The 14,971-nt window shown below is 34.3% G+C and overlaps 1 protein-coding gene across 5 annotated transcripts in view; it reads left to right on the top strand.

Annotated features, from left to right (window-relative positions):
* BRWD3 (bromodomain and WD repeat domain containing 3) overlaps positions 1 to 14,971 on the top strand; it is a 189,350-nt gene that overhangs the window by 159,464 nt on the left and 14,915 nt on the right. For 3 of the 5 annotated variants that reach the window (XM_064574290.1, XM_045879890.3, XM_064574289.1), the window contains 7 exons: positions 491 to 547; positions 1,778 to 1,918; positions 2,846 to 2,917; positions 4,527 to 4,679; positions 5,667 to 5,830; positions 6,198 to 6,295; positions 7,073 to 7,231. In XM_064574290.1, the coding sequence (XP_064430360.1) occupies positions 491 to 547; positions 1,778 to 1,918; positions 2,846 to 2,917; positions 4,527 to 4,679; positions 5,667 to 5,830; positions 6,198 to 6,295; positions 7,073 to 7,231 (844 nt within the window). The remainder of the gene's footprint in view (positions 1 to 490; positions 548 to 1,777; positions 1,919 to 2,845; positions 2,918 to 4,526; positions 4,680 to 5,666; positions 5,831 to 6,197; positions 6,296 to 7,072; positions 7,232 to 14,971) is intronic. The other 2 variants (XM_064574292.1, XM_064574291.1) reach the window with 1 other exon arrangement.

The raw sequence follows: 14,971 nt of genomic DNA, 5'->3' as shown, positions 1-14,971 counted from the left end.
TGTGGGCCTTGCCTCTTTGTATTAAAAAACTATTGCTCAGAGCGATACTTAACTGAATCTTAAGTTTTAATACATATTCATATTTCCCTATAGAAAATAGATGTATTTCTTGAAATAGTAAAAGATTAATCATGAGTAATTCATGATTATAATATATTGAAGTAGCATATCATATAGAATAAGTTATTTTAAATACTAACTTTAGGTATAACTTTAGATACTAGTCACTATACTTTTTTCTTCATTTCCTGTTCTGATTTAAAGAGAAACCTTGTTTACTCTTCCTCTCCCAATATATTTTTCAGTTTGTATCTAGCATATAGGCAAAGTTTGGAGTAATTGTTACCTCAAACTTTGTTCTGCCTGCTGCCTGCTCCAATGAGGGAATTAGTTGTGATTGTATTTGCCATTTCTTTGTAAATGTTTATCAAATTTGTAAGACTTTGAATATAACTTAACATATTTTCTCACTCTTCCCTTTTAATTTTAGGATACAGAATTGGTTGATTTAGATTCAGATGGTCCTGGTACTTCATCTGGAAGAAGGGTGAGTGAATAAAATAACCTGCTGAGAAGAAAAATTTTCAGGCTTCCTGTGTTAGGGATCCCCAAGACCAACTCCACCTGTTTGGAGAATTGCTATAAAGACCCATAGAACTCAGTATATATACTTGTGATTCATTGCTAAGGTTTATTACAGTGACATAATAAGGATATAGAGCTGGATCACAGGGAAATAAACACAGGCAGAGTCTGGAGGAATCCATGTGTAGGCTTCTTTATGCTTTCTCCCTTCTTTGAGGGGCCATACAGAGCACACTGTTCTCCTACAATAAAAATTTAGCAATATATATGTGATTAGAGACTCAGACCCCAAGGAATTTATTGGGAACTGATTATATAGACACCATCTGACTAGCACATACCAAGATTACAGACTCCCAGAAAGCAAGAAAGCATAGGAAAAGTCAGGAAAGCATGTGTTCAGTACAGATCACATTGTTTATACAGTATAGGCACAGCAAACCACCTATAGTATTTAGGAAATGGTTCAAGTGCCGAGTATCCAGAATGCCAACCAAAGGCCAACCTTACAAGCAAGCCCTGGTAAAGATGCCAGCCTCAGATCTGTTAACTCTGTTCTATACACTTCCCTCCATGGTAATTAGACAAATACTTGTTTTATATAAGGAAAATTTTCTTTGAAATACTGAAAGAAATCATATAAAAAGGCATCAAATGGTAAAGGCTAGAATGTACCATGACAACAAAGGATATACATATATATACAGAACAGTATATACACACACACACACACACACACACACAAATATATACACACACACACAACGAAGATATATATACACATATACACACAAATACATAATATATAAATATATAGATAAATATGTATTAATATATATTTGAGTTTTGAGAAAATTATAATGCCATTGTCAAGTATATTTAACTACCAGCAAATATTAAGGCATTAAGATTATTAACCTGTAGAGAAAAAAGAATGTTCCTCTGTGTTTTATTTGTGGTTCAGATTTTCTTAAAATGAAAATTTAGAATACTAGAACTCTTGCTATTTCCATGCATATACTGTCTAATTTTTATTGTATATATTTTTGTCAGGGAGAATGATGTCTAAACTAAGAAACTGAAGTAGCACCTCCTCTATGTTACATAGATATATTAGCACAGGAAAACAGGAGAAAAATCAATGAATAGTTAAGGAAAGAGCTTTTATGTATAATTCTATTAAAATCTACAGGTCAAATGCCGAGGCAGAAGACAGTCTTTAAAGTGTAATCCTGATGCTTGGAGAAAACAATGCAAAGAACTGTTGAGCCTCATTTATGAACGTGAAGACTCAGAGCCATTTCGACAGCCAGCTGATCATCTTTCTTATCCAGTAAACATACACTTGTTTAAATAATTGCCAATATGTAATTTCCCACAAATGTACATGCTAAAATCTAGTTACAAGCTACTTTTCCCCTTTTTTCCTTTCTTCCTTCTTTCCTTCCTCTCTTCCTTCATCCCTCCCTCCCTCCTTCCTTCCTCTTCCTTCCTTTCTTGTATATCTTTTAATTGTGAAAGTGGGTAGAGTGATTAATCATGACTTTGAAATTCCAGTCATGTACTTTGTGTGTAAATTATATAGTTGTGAACCAAATTTGAATCTAAATATATTTGCAATTCCTTCCTGCTTTCATTTTGGATATTTGTTTAATAAGTTTTGCTAACTTCTAATACATTTCTACTCACTGGAGACCCCTGGTAACATATGTCAGCCCTGTTTAATTTATACTAAATGTGTTATCCAATATGATCACTTAGAGTAATCAATGTATGCCATATTACCTTTCATAAAAGATAAAAACATGAGAATTTAGATTATAGGATTCTTTTTTTGGGAGTGTATCTATTTATGTGTTGAATAACCATTTAGTGTAGATAGCAAATCTGTCTTAACTTTTTCAGAGAAAAGTTACAGCAGTATTTCAGAAATGCATCAGACCATCCTCTGAAATTAGTAAACATAAATATTTTCTGCATACACAGGTTTTAGTTGGGAAAAATATTGAAATAAAAAACAGAATTATGTTCAACAAAGCTCATTTTGTTTGTAGGGAATTTGAGTAGAATAAATTAGTCTTGTGTTTCTCGTAGTAGAGGACAATGGTGAATGCAGAATTCCTTCATCTTAAAGTACAGTCAGTAAAAACCTAATTCCTATTTATGGAACTTAAAGCTTTTAAAATCATAATTGCATTGCAAATCTTGATATTTTGTTGTAGTAGTCTGGAGATACAATATATCCTCTTTACCCTAATAGGGCCATCAAGAGCAAGAGGGAGAATCCTCAGAGTCAGTTGTCCCAGAAAGACAAGATCCATCTCTTTCTGAGGTAGACCTAGTATTCTCTTAAAAGACATACACTGGTTGTTTTTGCAGTGTTTTACTTTTTAAAATTTCCATACTATAAATGAAACTTTTATAATTCGTAAAGCTGTTTTCCAATTCTTCTCACTCTCTTTTTATCTTTGATTTTTTTGGTTGTTTATGTTTTTGTTTTGTTTTTTGTGTTTTTTTTTAAGTTTTTTTTTTAAGATTTATTTATTTTGTTTAGAGCGAGAGAGACCATGAGCAGGGGGGGAGGGACAAAGGGAGAGGGAGAGAAGCAGACTCCTCACTGAGTAGGGAGCCTGACACAGGGCTCGATCTGAAGACCCTGAGATCATGACCTGAGCCAAAACCAAGAATTGAACACGTAAGCAACTGAGCCATCCAGGTGCCCCTATGTTTTTGTTTTTTAAATCAACACGTGTTTCCAGGTGTGTTCTTTGTGGCATCTGCATATATGTTTATTTGTTTCTATAGATCTAAAGTTACTGAAGGGGAGTAGAAAACATTAATTGCACAGTATGTCTGTATTGCAGCTGATTGTACCCATTGGGACTTCATTCAGCAACCTTACTGGATCTTTTGAGTTTTGGTCACATTATACAAGTTCCAACATATTTCCTCTATGAAAATCTTTGCTTCATAAGCTATGCTATGTTGGAATATACTTTTGGTTGTTATGATTTAAGACGAAAAAGATTTTTAAAGATAGATTAAGAGCAATCATGGTCTCTTACACTTGGAAAAATATTTTCTCTTTTTTTATAATACTTTCCCTCTGCCCATTCTTCTGGCTCTTTGGCTTCTTTGAAAGAAATGTGGTGATTGTTACTGAATGATTTTAAATGGGATGTGGGATCTAATACTATGGTTTTCATTCCAAAATGGTTATTTATTGATGGTTATGGTATATGTAAGTATAAATTTTAGATTTCATTCCATATGATAAATGTAGGCATATCTTAACTAGACTTGACAGATCTAGGTTAAAATAGAGAGAATCTTCTCTCTTCCCTAATCAAAATCAAACTAATTCAAAATTTATGAGACTACAGACTTCCAATGAAGCACAAGTGTCATATTCATTAAAAAGCAAAACTATAGATGCTAGGCACAGACATGGCCAGTTTGACTTTGACCTTCAACTAATGATGTTTTAGGTAGAATGCCCTCCTAGCTGGGAATATCTTGGAAATATGTAGCTAATTTGTGTCATGGAACTATTTAATTATATGTGAATAATCCCATCTTCTACCTTCATTGAGCACTTTGCCAGGGAATTGGAGGCTGCTTCAGCCTTTAAGCAAAAAATGGAATTATGTATTCTGTAGGGATAAAGCCAGTGGCTGTGCATTTTCTATTCTGTCTTTTGAGAGAATCATATGGTTATCAATTTCAGGGTGAAGGCTGACTCTCCCAAAGACCCCTGCTGTTTTCCTGAGTTACCAAAGGAACTCTGTTTAAATGAATGGTTTTGATTGGGGTAGATAGTTGGCAGATTGAAAAGCAGTGTGTTTATTTCATGGTGGATTGGTGATGCAAATCTCAGTACCATTGTATTATGTAGTATTGTTACCCAGCCTGTGTATTTAATAACACATTCTTCTTTGTAGGATTATCCAAATGTTATAGACACTCCTATGGACTTCAGCACTGTGAAAGAAACTTTGGAAGCAGGAAATTACAGTAGTCCTCTGGAATTTTATAAGGATGTTCGCCAAATATTCAGCAACTCCAAAGCTTATACCTCTAATAAAAAGTCAAGGGTATGAAAAAAACAATATTAGGTGGATTAATTACTTAAGCATTTACATATATATGTATATCAGGTAGTTTTCTTTCATCAGTTTTAAAACTACTAAAAAAGTATATATTACAGTTATGACATGGTTACTGATATTTGATATTTTCCTTGTTTTGTCAGAACTTAAATATCTTAAGAACAAAAAATTAGTAATAATATTTTTTGGTTTTTGTAATCACTGGTATCTGATTAACTTTTAAATCAGTTGTGCACTAAATATATACTTGCCCACTTTCACTTCATATAAGATGAATTTTCGCTAATTTCTGCAGGCATAATTTTTTCACTTTTGGTTTACTTCCTACATATACATTTACATATGTTTACATACTATTTGAAACTGTAAGTTTCATATTTTGAAGCCTTTTTTCAGCTTATATATTATGAACATTTTCCCATGTTGTTATGACTCTTTGAAAACAGTTTTAATGTCTCCATAGTATTCTATTGTATGGTTGTTTTATGTTATTTGACCAGTGCCCTGGTGCTTGAGATTTAGGTGGTTTCTAATTTTTAATATTACATGAATAATGTTGTGGCCTTCATCTTTAACATCTTTGAACATAATTATTTTGTGTGTGCAATTCTCTGATATATACTTACAATAAATTCCCAGAAGCAAAATTATTACTGAAAGGATAGATATATTTTTAATATTTTTGGTACATAATGCAAATTGTTGTTTTAGAATCTTGTTCCGGTTAAAATACTCACTAGCAATATATAAGAAACTTTTTCCTACCCTTCCCAACATTGGATATGATCTTTTAAAAATCTTTGTTAATTTCTAGGATAAAATGATATCTTATTTTAATTATTTAGGAAGAGTTTTTCAAGTGTATGAAATTGCACTTATATTTTGTCTGAAAGGATAATGCTGATACTAGTCCAGGCATGTTTATACTTTTTATTTTCATATAATTAAAGTAGTTGCTTTTTACCTTTTCAGATCTATAGCATGACACTGCGATTATCTGCCTTATTTGAAAATCATATTAAAAATATCATCTCTGAATATAAGTCAGGAATGCAGAGTCAGAAGAGGAGAAGGCCACGATACAGAAAACGTCTAAGAAGCAGCAGCAGTTCATTATCTAGTAGCAGAGCTCCTAGGTATGTTACACTGATGTAGAATTTTATGTTTTAAGGCATTTTATGTATATTACCTCATTTCTTAAAGTTTATTGAATAGTTTTAGAAGATCCAAAGATCAAAAAGATTTTTAAAGAACTCTTGTACTTGTGTAAAGATGGAGTTGGTAACCCAAAGCTTTGTTTATATGGATTTTATTATGCCAAAAACTATTTTTTTTTTAGTTTTAATGATTGAAATTTAACTTTGTCATATTACCAATTTGAAGCATTTCACTTAAATTATAAGGCATTTCTTTGGTCAACATAAGCATTTTGTATCATACTGTCTATCATAATATGTTGCTAATAGAAAAAAAATGTTCATTGTTATATATTTTAAATTGTAGTCCCAAAGGGAAGCAGAAACAAATGAAGTTGCAGCCTAAAATTGACCAGAATACCTCAGTGTCTTATGCAAGGACTAGCTCTCCTTTCTCGTCTCCCGGTAAATGTCTTTTGTTTTTAGTGTTCTATATTTCAGTTTAATACTGATATTAAAGAGGTAGAAGAGGCAGCATGATTTATAGTACAAAGAGCAATGGATTTGGATGTAGAAAAGTTGTATTTTATTCCCAATTCTTCTAACTGTGTGGCCCTGGGTAAGACATTAGGCCATAGAATTCAGTTTCTTCATTTTTAAAATGAAAGTGTTGAGACTAGATGAATTATAAAGTCTCTTAGTTTTGGGACTCCTGGGTGGCTCTGTCAGTTAAACGTCTGCCTTTGGCTCGGGTCATGACCCCGGGGTGCTGGGATCGAGTCCCATATCTGGCTTCTTGCTCGGTGGGGAGCCTGTTTCTCCCTCTGCCTGCTGCTCCCCCTGTTTGTGCTCTCTCCGACAAATAAATAAAATTTAAAAAATAATTAAAAAATAATAAAATTTAAAAAAATAAAGTGTCTTATTTTTAAAATTCTGTAACTATAATTTTTAACTCTGTAATAGAGCACTCATTTACAACATATTTGCAAACACAAAAATTGAGGATTCGTTATCTGGGGAGGTGGTTTTCTTGGACAAGTTTTTCTGACATTCTGTGCTTAAAAACTTAATGATGTGATGAAACATTTGTTCTTAATACATTCATATTTCCCTCTTCAAACAACTTGTATTTTTGATGTTGGAGTACAATAACTGAGTGAGATATAGTTTTAAAATACAGCCTGTTTAATTTTTCTGAAAACATGATAATTATGTTAATATTACAGTCTTTTTAAATATAAGTTTCAGATGCTGCTGAAGGCCTTTCATTATATTTACTTGATGATGAACTGGATGGGCCATTTTCTTCATCGAGCTTCAGTGGATATAGCCGAAGTGGAAATAGCCATGACCCAGGGAAAGCCAAATCATTTCGGAATAGAGTTTTACCAATTAAACAAGGTAGGAAATAAATATGGACTGGGCATTTATTCTTTGTTCTCTTATGATGGCAGATGAATCATTTAAAAGCTGATATATTTACGTAGTAAAAATTAGCTTAATTATAGTTAATGACAATTTTGATGTTGTCAAATAAATTTGAATAAGATAGGATTCCATATCCACAATCAGGAACAGGCCATTAGCATATTCCAATAACTATTTCAAAACATATTTTAGGTCTTTTAAAATAAAATATGAGGGCGCCTGGGTGGCTCAGTTGGTTAAGCGACTGCCTTCGGCTCAGGTCATGATCCTGGAGTCCCGGGATTGAGTCCCGCATCGGGCTCCCTGCTCGGCAGGGAGTCTGCTTCTCCCTCTGACCCTCCTCCCTCTCATGCTCTCTGTCTCTCATTCTCTCTCTCGCAAATAAATAAAATTAAAAAAAAAATAAAATAAAATATGAAATGAATAGGGAGGAAAAGAGATTTCAAACCAAACCCTTTTTTAAAATTGAGATAGCCCTTAAAAATATAAGACCTACCTAAAGGTGATTTTGGAATGTTTTTTTTTCCTTTGTTATTAATACAGTTTAATATGTGAAATATGTTTTTATTTTTTATAAATTTTAATGAAAGATTAAGTAGCATATCCATTGTTGTTGAACTATCAAATGACTTAAAAATGGACTTTCTAAAGATATATTTTAATTGGTTATATGAAAAATATTGAAACATTTGATTACTTTAAAATATTAGTACCTTTATTTTTCCTAATTTGTATCTTTATTCTCTTCTCTGATCATGCTGCACGTTGCTGACTCATGCCACTTTCTTCTCTTTTTTCCCCTCCCCTTCACTGTCAAGCAATTAGAAAGAATAGCTTATATTTCTTACTTTTATTTTCTTTCCATCTAAAACTTCCTTTATCCTTTATTGTCTGGCTTCTGACCCCACCATTCTCCAAAACTGTTCTCCCCAGAATCACTTGTTCTCTTTAGTAACCAACCAGTGTTCTTTCCTTAGTCCCTATCTCCTTGATTTTCTCTATCTTTACATACTATTAAATACCCCCTCTAGGAACTCTACTGCCAGGCTTCTTTCCTGATTATCCTACATCTCTGTTTTTCTCACATTTCTATATTTTCTGTTTCTTTTCTTTGGCTGTACTTACCTCCTATTTGCAGAGTTTCCGACAGGTTTCTTGATTTGTTTTAGGCTTTTTTTTTTTTTCTTTTGGTCGTCTACAAATAATCTAATAAATATATCACTCATCTTTATGCTGATGACTCTCCAAATTCACATATCTAGCCCTAACATCTCTTTATTCTACCCATCTCATTTCCAAGTGCTTCCTAAGATAATTTCCTTGGGTGCTTATTATCCATCTTTTCTGTCTCAAGCTTACTTCTATTTCTGCACTCACTATTTTAGTTAATGCCACCACCATCTTCCTAGTCACCCAACTTAAAATCTTGCAGTGTACTTAGACACTTCTTTTACCCCTCATATCTAGTCAGTTGCTAAGTTTTGTGAATTCTAAAACTCTAATACAACTTAAACCTTTTGTCTACAGTTTCTATTGCTATCACCGTAGTCTCTAGCCTACTATATTAGTCAGCTTGGGCTGTTACAATATGATATCACAGACTGGGTGGCTTAAAAGCAGATATTTATTTTTAACAACTTTATTGAGATATCACTGACATATAAAATATTGTATATATTTAAAATGTGCAACTTGATGTCTTGATATATATATACATTGTGAAATGGTCACCACAATTAAACTAATTATAACATATCCATCACTCTACATAGTTACCCTGTGTGTGTTAAAAGTTAAGATCTCTCCTTTTAGCAAATTTCAACAGTACAGTACAGTATTGTTATCTATAATCACCGTGCTGTACCTTAGATACCCAGAATTTACTCATTCTGAATAACTGAATCTTTATACCCTTTGACCAGTGTCTCCCCAATTCCTCTTCCTCCAGCCCCTAGCAACCACCATCCTACTCTCTGTTTCTATGAGTATGACTGTTTACAATTATATATATAAGTGACATGCAGTATTTCTCTTGCCCTGTCTTCCTCATTTTGCTTAGCATAATATCTTCCCAGCTCTGAACATATTATCACAAATGGATAAATTTCCTTCTTTTTAAAGTCTCAGTAATATTCCACTGTGGGGTGTAAGTGTGTGTGTGTGTGTGTGTATTACATTTTTTTACATTCATCTGTAGAAAGGCATATAGATTATTTCCATATCTTGGCTATTGTGAATAATGCTACTGTGAACATGGGAGTACAAATATCTCTTGAAGATCCTGATTTCCATTCCTTTGGATATATTTTCTGAAGTGGGGTTACTAGATCAAATGATAGTTGTATTTTTAATTTTTTGAGGAACCCCCATAAATATTTCCATAATGGCTATACTAATTTTCCCTTTTCTCCACATCCTTGCGAACAACTGTTATCTCTTGTCTTTTTTTTTTTTTTTTCAAAGAAAGAGAACTTGGCCAGTAATATTTATTTCTATAAAACAAGGTGAGTGTACAAAAAGACCACCACAGGACCATGTGCATCAGACATTTCCAATGCTCTGCATTTCCTCCCTCAGGAGCACTGTGCATGAGACCTGGGAAGGATGAGGGGTGCTGGTGCAGGGTGCCGATGGAGGATGGAAGAAACAGGACATAGACATGTGGTGTCATGCCCACAGCCACATTGGATGCTGTCCTTTCTTAAAACGTATTTTAAATCCAGTTAGTTACCATACACTGTTATATTAGTTTCAGATATACAATATGTGATTTAACAGTTACATACATCACCTGGTACTTGTCATGACAAGTGCACTCCTTAATCCTCATCACCTATTTAACCCATCCCCCCACCCGCCTCCCCTCTGGTAACCATCAGTTTGTTCTCTATAATTAAGAGTCTGTTTCTTGATTTGTCTCTCTCTCTTTTCTTCTCTTTGCTCATTTGTTTTGTTTCTTAAATTCAACATATGAGTGAAGTCCTATGGTATTTGTCTTTCTCTGACTGACATATTTCACTTAGTGTATTACTCTCTAGCTCCATCCATGTCATTGCAAATGGCAAGATTTCATTATTTTTTATGGCTGAATAATATTCCACTGTGTGTATGTGTCTTTGTGTGTCTCTGTGTGTGTGTGTACATGTACCGCATCTTCTTTATCCATTCATTATTCAATGGATACTTGGGCTCCTTCCATATCTTGGCTATTGCTGATAATGCTGCTATAAACACAGGGGTGCATGTATGCCTTTGTAATAATGTTTTTGTATTCTTTTTTTTTTTAAAGATTTTATTTATTTATTTGAGAGAGAGAGAATGAGAGACAGAGAGCACGAGAGGGAAGAGGGTCAGAGGGAGAAGCAGACCCCCTGCTGAGCAGGGAGCCCGATGTGGGACTCGATCCTGGGACTCCAGGATCATGACCTGAGCCGAAGGCAGTCACTTAACCAACCGAGCCACCCAGGCGCCCATGTTTTTGTATTCTTTGGGTAAATACACAGTAGTGTGATTTCTGGGTCATAAGGTAGTTCTATTTGTACCTTTTTGAGGAACCATAATGTTTTGCACAGTGACTATACCAGATTGCATTCCCATCAGCAGTACAAGAGGGTTCCATTTTCTCCACAACTTCGCCAACACCTGTGTTTCTTGTGTTGGTGATTTTAGACATTCTGACAGGTGTGATGTGGTATCTCATTATAGTTTTGATTTGCATTTCTCTCACAGTAAGTGATGATGAACATCTTTTCATGTGTCTGTTTGCCATCTGGATGCCTTGATGTCTTCCTTGAAGAAATGTCTGTTCATGTCTTCTGCCCATTTTTAATTAGATTATTTGTTTTGGGGTGTTGAGTTTTGTAAGTTCTTATATATTTTGGATACTAACCCTTTATCAGATATCACTTGCAAATGTCTTCCCAGCTCTGAACATATTATCACAAATGGATCACCCAAATACCTTCACCCATTCAGGAGGTTGCCATGTAGTTTTCTTGATTATGTCCTTCACTGTGCAGAAGCTTTTTATTGATGTAGTCCCAATAATTTCTTTTTGCTTTTGTTTCCCTTGACTCTGGAGATATATGCAGTAAGAAGTTGCTACAACCAATGTCAAAAAGGTTACTGCCTGTGTTCTCTTCTAGGACTTTTATGGTTTCAGGTCTCACATTTAGGTCTTTAATCCATTTTGAATTTGTTTTTATATATGTTTTAAGAAAGTGGTCCACTTTCTGTCTTTTGCATGTTGCTATCCAGTTTTCCCAACACCAGTTGTTGAAGAAACTGTCTTTTCCCCATTGGATATTTCTTCCTACTTTATTAAAGATTAATTGACCATATAGTTGTGGGTTCATTTCTTGGTTTCTATTCTGTTCCAATGATCTGTGTTTCAATTTTTGTGCCAGTACCATACTGTTTTCAACACTACAGCTTTGTAATGTAGTTGAAGTCTAAAACTGATGCCTCCAGTTTTGCTTTTCTTTTTCAAGATTGCTTTGGCTATTTGGGGTCTTTATGGTTCCATACAAATTTTAGGATTGTTCTAGTTCTGTAAAAAAGGCTGTTGGCATTTTGATCAGGGTTGCATTAAATGTGTAGATTGCTTTGGGTACTATAGACATTTGACAATATTTGTTCTTCCAATCCATGAGCATGGAATGTCTTTCCATTTCTTTGTGTCATCTTCAATTACTTTCATCAGTGTTTTGTAGTTTTCAGAGTCCAGGTCTTTCACCTCTTTGGTTAGGTTTATTCCTAGGTATCTTATTATTTTTGGTGTAATTATAAATGGGATTATTTTCTTATATAGAAATGAAGCAAATTTCTGTACTTTGATGTTTTTATCCTGTGACTTTACTAAATTTATCAGTTATAGCAGTTTTGTGTATGTGTGTGGAGTCTTTCAGGTTTTCTCTATACAGTATCATGTCATCAGCAAATAGTGAAAGTTTTATTTCTTCCTTCCCTATTTGGATGAATTTTATTTCATTTTGTTTTCTGATTGCTTTGTCTGGGACTTCCACTATGTTGAATAAAAGTGGTGAGAGTGGACAATCCTTGTCTTGTTCCTGACCTTAGGGAAAAAGTTCTCAGTTTCGCCATATTAAGGATGATGTTAGCTGTGGATTTTTCATATATGGCCTTTATGATGTTGAGGTATGTTCCCTCAAAACCTGCTTTGTTGAGGGCTTTTATAATGAATAGATGTTGTACTTTGTCAAATGTTTTTTCTGTGTGTATGGAAATAATCATATGGTTCTTATCTTTTCTCTTACTGATGTCATGTATCACATTGATTGATTTGTGAATGTTGAACTAACTACTTTTGCAATCCATAAATAAAACCCACCTGATGCTGGTGAATGATTCTTCTAATTTATTGTTGGATTCATTTTGCTACTATTTTATTGAGGATTTTTGCATCCATGTTCATCAAAGGTATTATATTGGCTTGTAGTTCTATTTTTTAGTGGTGTCTTTATCTAGTTTTGGTATCACGGTAAAGCTGGCCTCATAGAATGAAGTTGGAAGTTTTCCTCCTTTTCTATTTTTTGGAGTAGTTGGAAGAGAATGAGTGTTTACTCTTCTTTAACTGTTTGGTAGAATTCCCCTGTGAAGCCATCTGGCTCTAGACTTTTGTTTGTTGGGAGTTTTTGATTACTGAATCAATTCCTTTGCTGGTTTCAGTATCTCCAGATTTTCTGTATCTTCCTGTTTCACTTGTGGTAGTTTATATGTTTCTAGGCATGTATCCATTTCTTCCAGGGTTGTCCAGTTTGTTGGTATATATAGTTTTTCATAATGTTCTCTTACGGTTGTTTGTATTTCTGTGATAGTGGGTGTTATTTCCCCTCTCTGTGATTTTACTTATCTGAGTCCTTTCTCTTTTTTTCATCGTACTTCTGACTAGAGATTTATCAATTTTATTGATCTTTTTTTTTCCAAACAACCAGCTCCTGGTTTCATTGATCTGTTCTATTATTGTTTTAGTTTCTGTATCATTTATTTTTCCTCTAGTCTTTATTATTTCTTTCTTTCTGCTGGCTATAGGTTTTCTTTTTCTTTTTCTAGCTCCTTTAGGTATAAGGTTAGGTTGTTTATTTAAGATTTTTCTTTCACCTTTAGGTAGGCATATATTATTATAAACTTCCCTCTTAGGACCACTTTTGCTGCATCCCAAAGGTTTTGGACCATTCTGTTTTCATTTTCATTTGTTTCCATGTATTTTTTATTTCTTATTTCCTAGTTGACCATTCATTGTTTAATAGCATGTTATTTAACCTCCATATATTTGTGGCCTTTCCTCATTTTTTCTTGTGGTTGACTTCTAGTTTCATAGCATTGTGGTTAGAAAAGTTGCATGGTATGACTTTGATCTTCTTGAATTTGTTGAGGCTTCTTTTGTGGCCTAATGCATGATCTGTTTTGGAGACAGTTCCATGTGCACCTGAAAAGAATGTATATTCTGCTGTCTTAGGATAGAATGTTCTGAATATATGTGTTAAATCCATCTGTTTCAGTATGTCATTCAAAGCCATTATTTCCTCATTGATTTTTTGTTTAGGTGATCTGTCCATTCACGTAAATGTGCTGTTAAAGTCCCCTACTATTGTTGTATTATTATCAATTAGTTCCTTTATGTTTGTTATTAATTGTTATATGTATTTGGGTGTTCCTATGTTAGGTGTATAAATATTTACAATTGTTTTATATTCTTGTTGAATTCCTTATTGTGTAGTATCTTTTGTCTCTTCTTACAGTCTTTGTTTTAAAACTAGTTTGTCCTTATAAGTATCGCTACTTTGGCCTTCTTTTGACATACATTTGTGTGATAGATGTTTCTCCATCCCTTTAATTTCAATTTGCATGTACCTTTAGGTCTAAAATGAATCTCCTTTGTCTGAGGAAAGCATCCGCATCCTAGAGACCATCTGGGAAGCCCTGGCTTTGGGTGAATGCACTAACCTCTACCTCTAGACTTCTTCCCAGCCTGCTCCTACCTCCAGGTCCTGGGCCCAAGCCATGGTCTCCAGCCCAGCCCTCTGTCCCTGCTGCAGACTGGCTGCCCCCAAAGCCCACGTCCCTCTATCCTGCCCATTTCTTCTGCCTAATGGGGTTTTGTGCAATTCGGGTGTTTTTCCATAAGTTGACCCTTGTATTAATAGAGCCTTTAGGAGATTTTTTGATAGAAACCAAGGACCTCCCTTCAGCTCTGAACAGGTATTTCCCTTAATTCTAACCCAAAGAATTATGTGCCTTTCTAGTTTAGTCAAATTTGTGGATGGCTTCTCCCCCTTTCCCATTCTACATTCTTAGTCCTGTGTTAGCTTCACATCTCAAAAATGGTGAAATGTGCATCAGTCCAATAAAATACGAGGGCGCCTGGGTGGTTCAGTTGGTTAAGCAACTGCCTTCGGCTCAGGTCATGATCCTGGAGTCCCAGGATCGAGTCCCGCATCGGGCTCCCTGCTCGGCAGGGAGTCTGCTTCTCCCTCTGACCCTCCTCCCTCTCATGCTCTCTGTCTCTCATTCTCTCTGTCTCAAATAAATAAGTAAAATCTTTAAAAAAATAAATAAAATATGAAATAACAATAAATAAATAAATAAATAAATAAATAAATAAATAAATGAATCTCATTGTAAGCTGCTTACAACTGTAGATGGATCTTGTTTGTTTTTTTTTAATCCATTCTGTCACCCTGTGTGTTTTGA

This window comes from Mirounga angustirostris, unplaced genomic scaffold, assembly GCF_029215605.1.
Source record: "Mirounga angustirostris isolate CCGP_5_RB_7025 unplaced genomic scaffold, mMirAng1.0.hap1 SCAF_11, whole genome shotgun sequence".
Lineage (NCBI taxonomy): Eukaryota > Metazoa > Chordata > Mammalia > Carnivora > Phocidae > Mirounga > Mirounga angustirostris.
The sequence above is the reverse complement of the archived record's forward strand: the minus strand, read 5'-3'. Positions and strand labels throughout refer to the sequence as shown.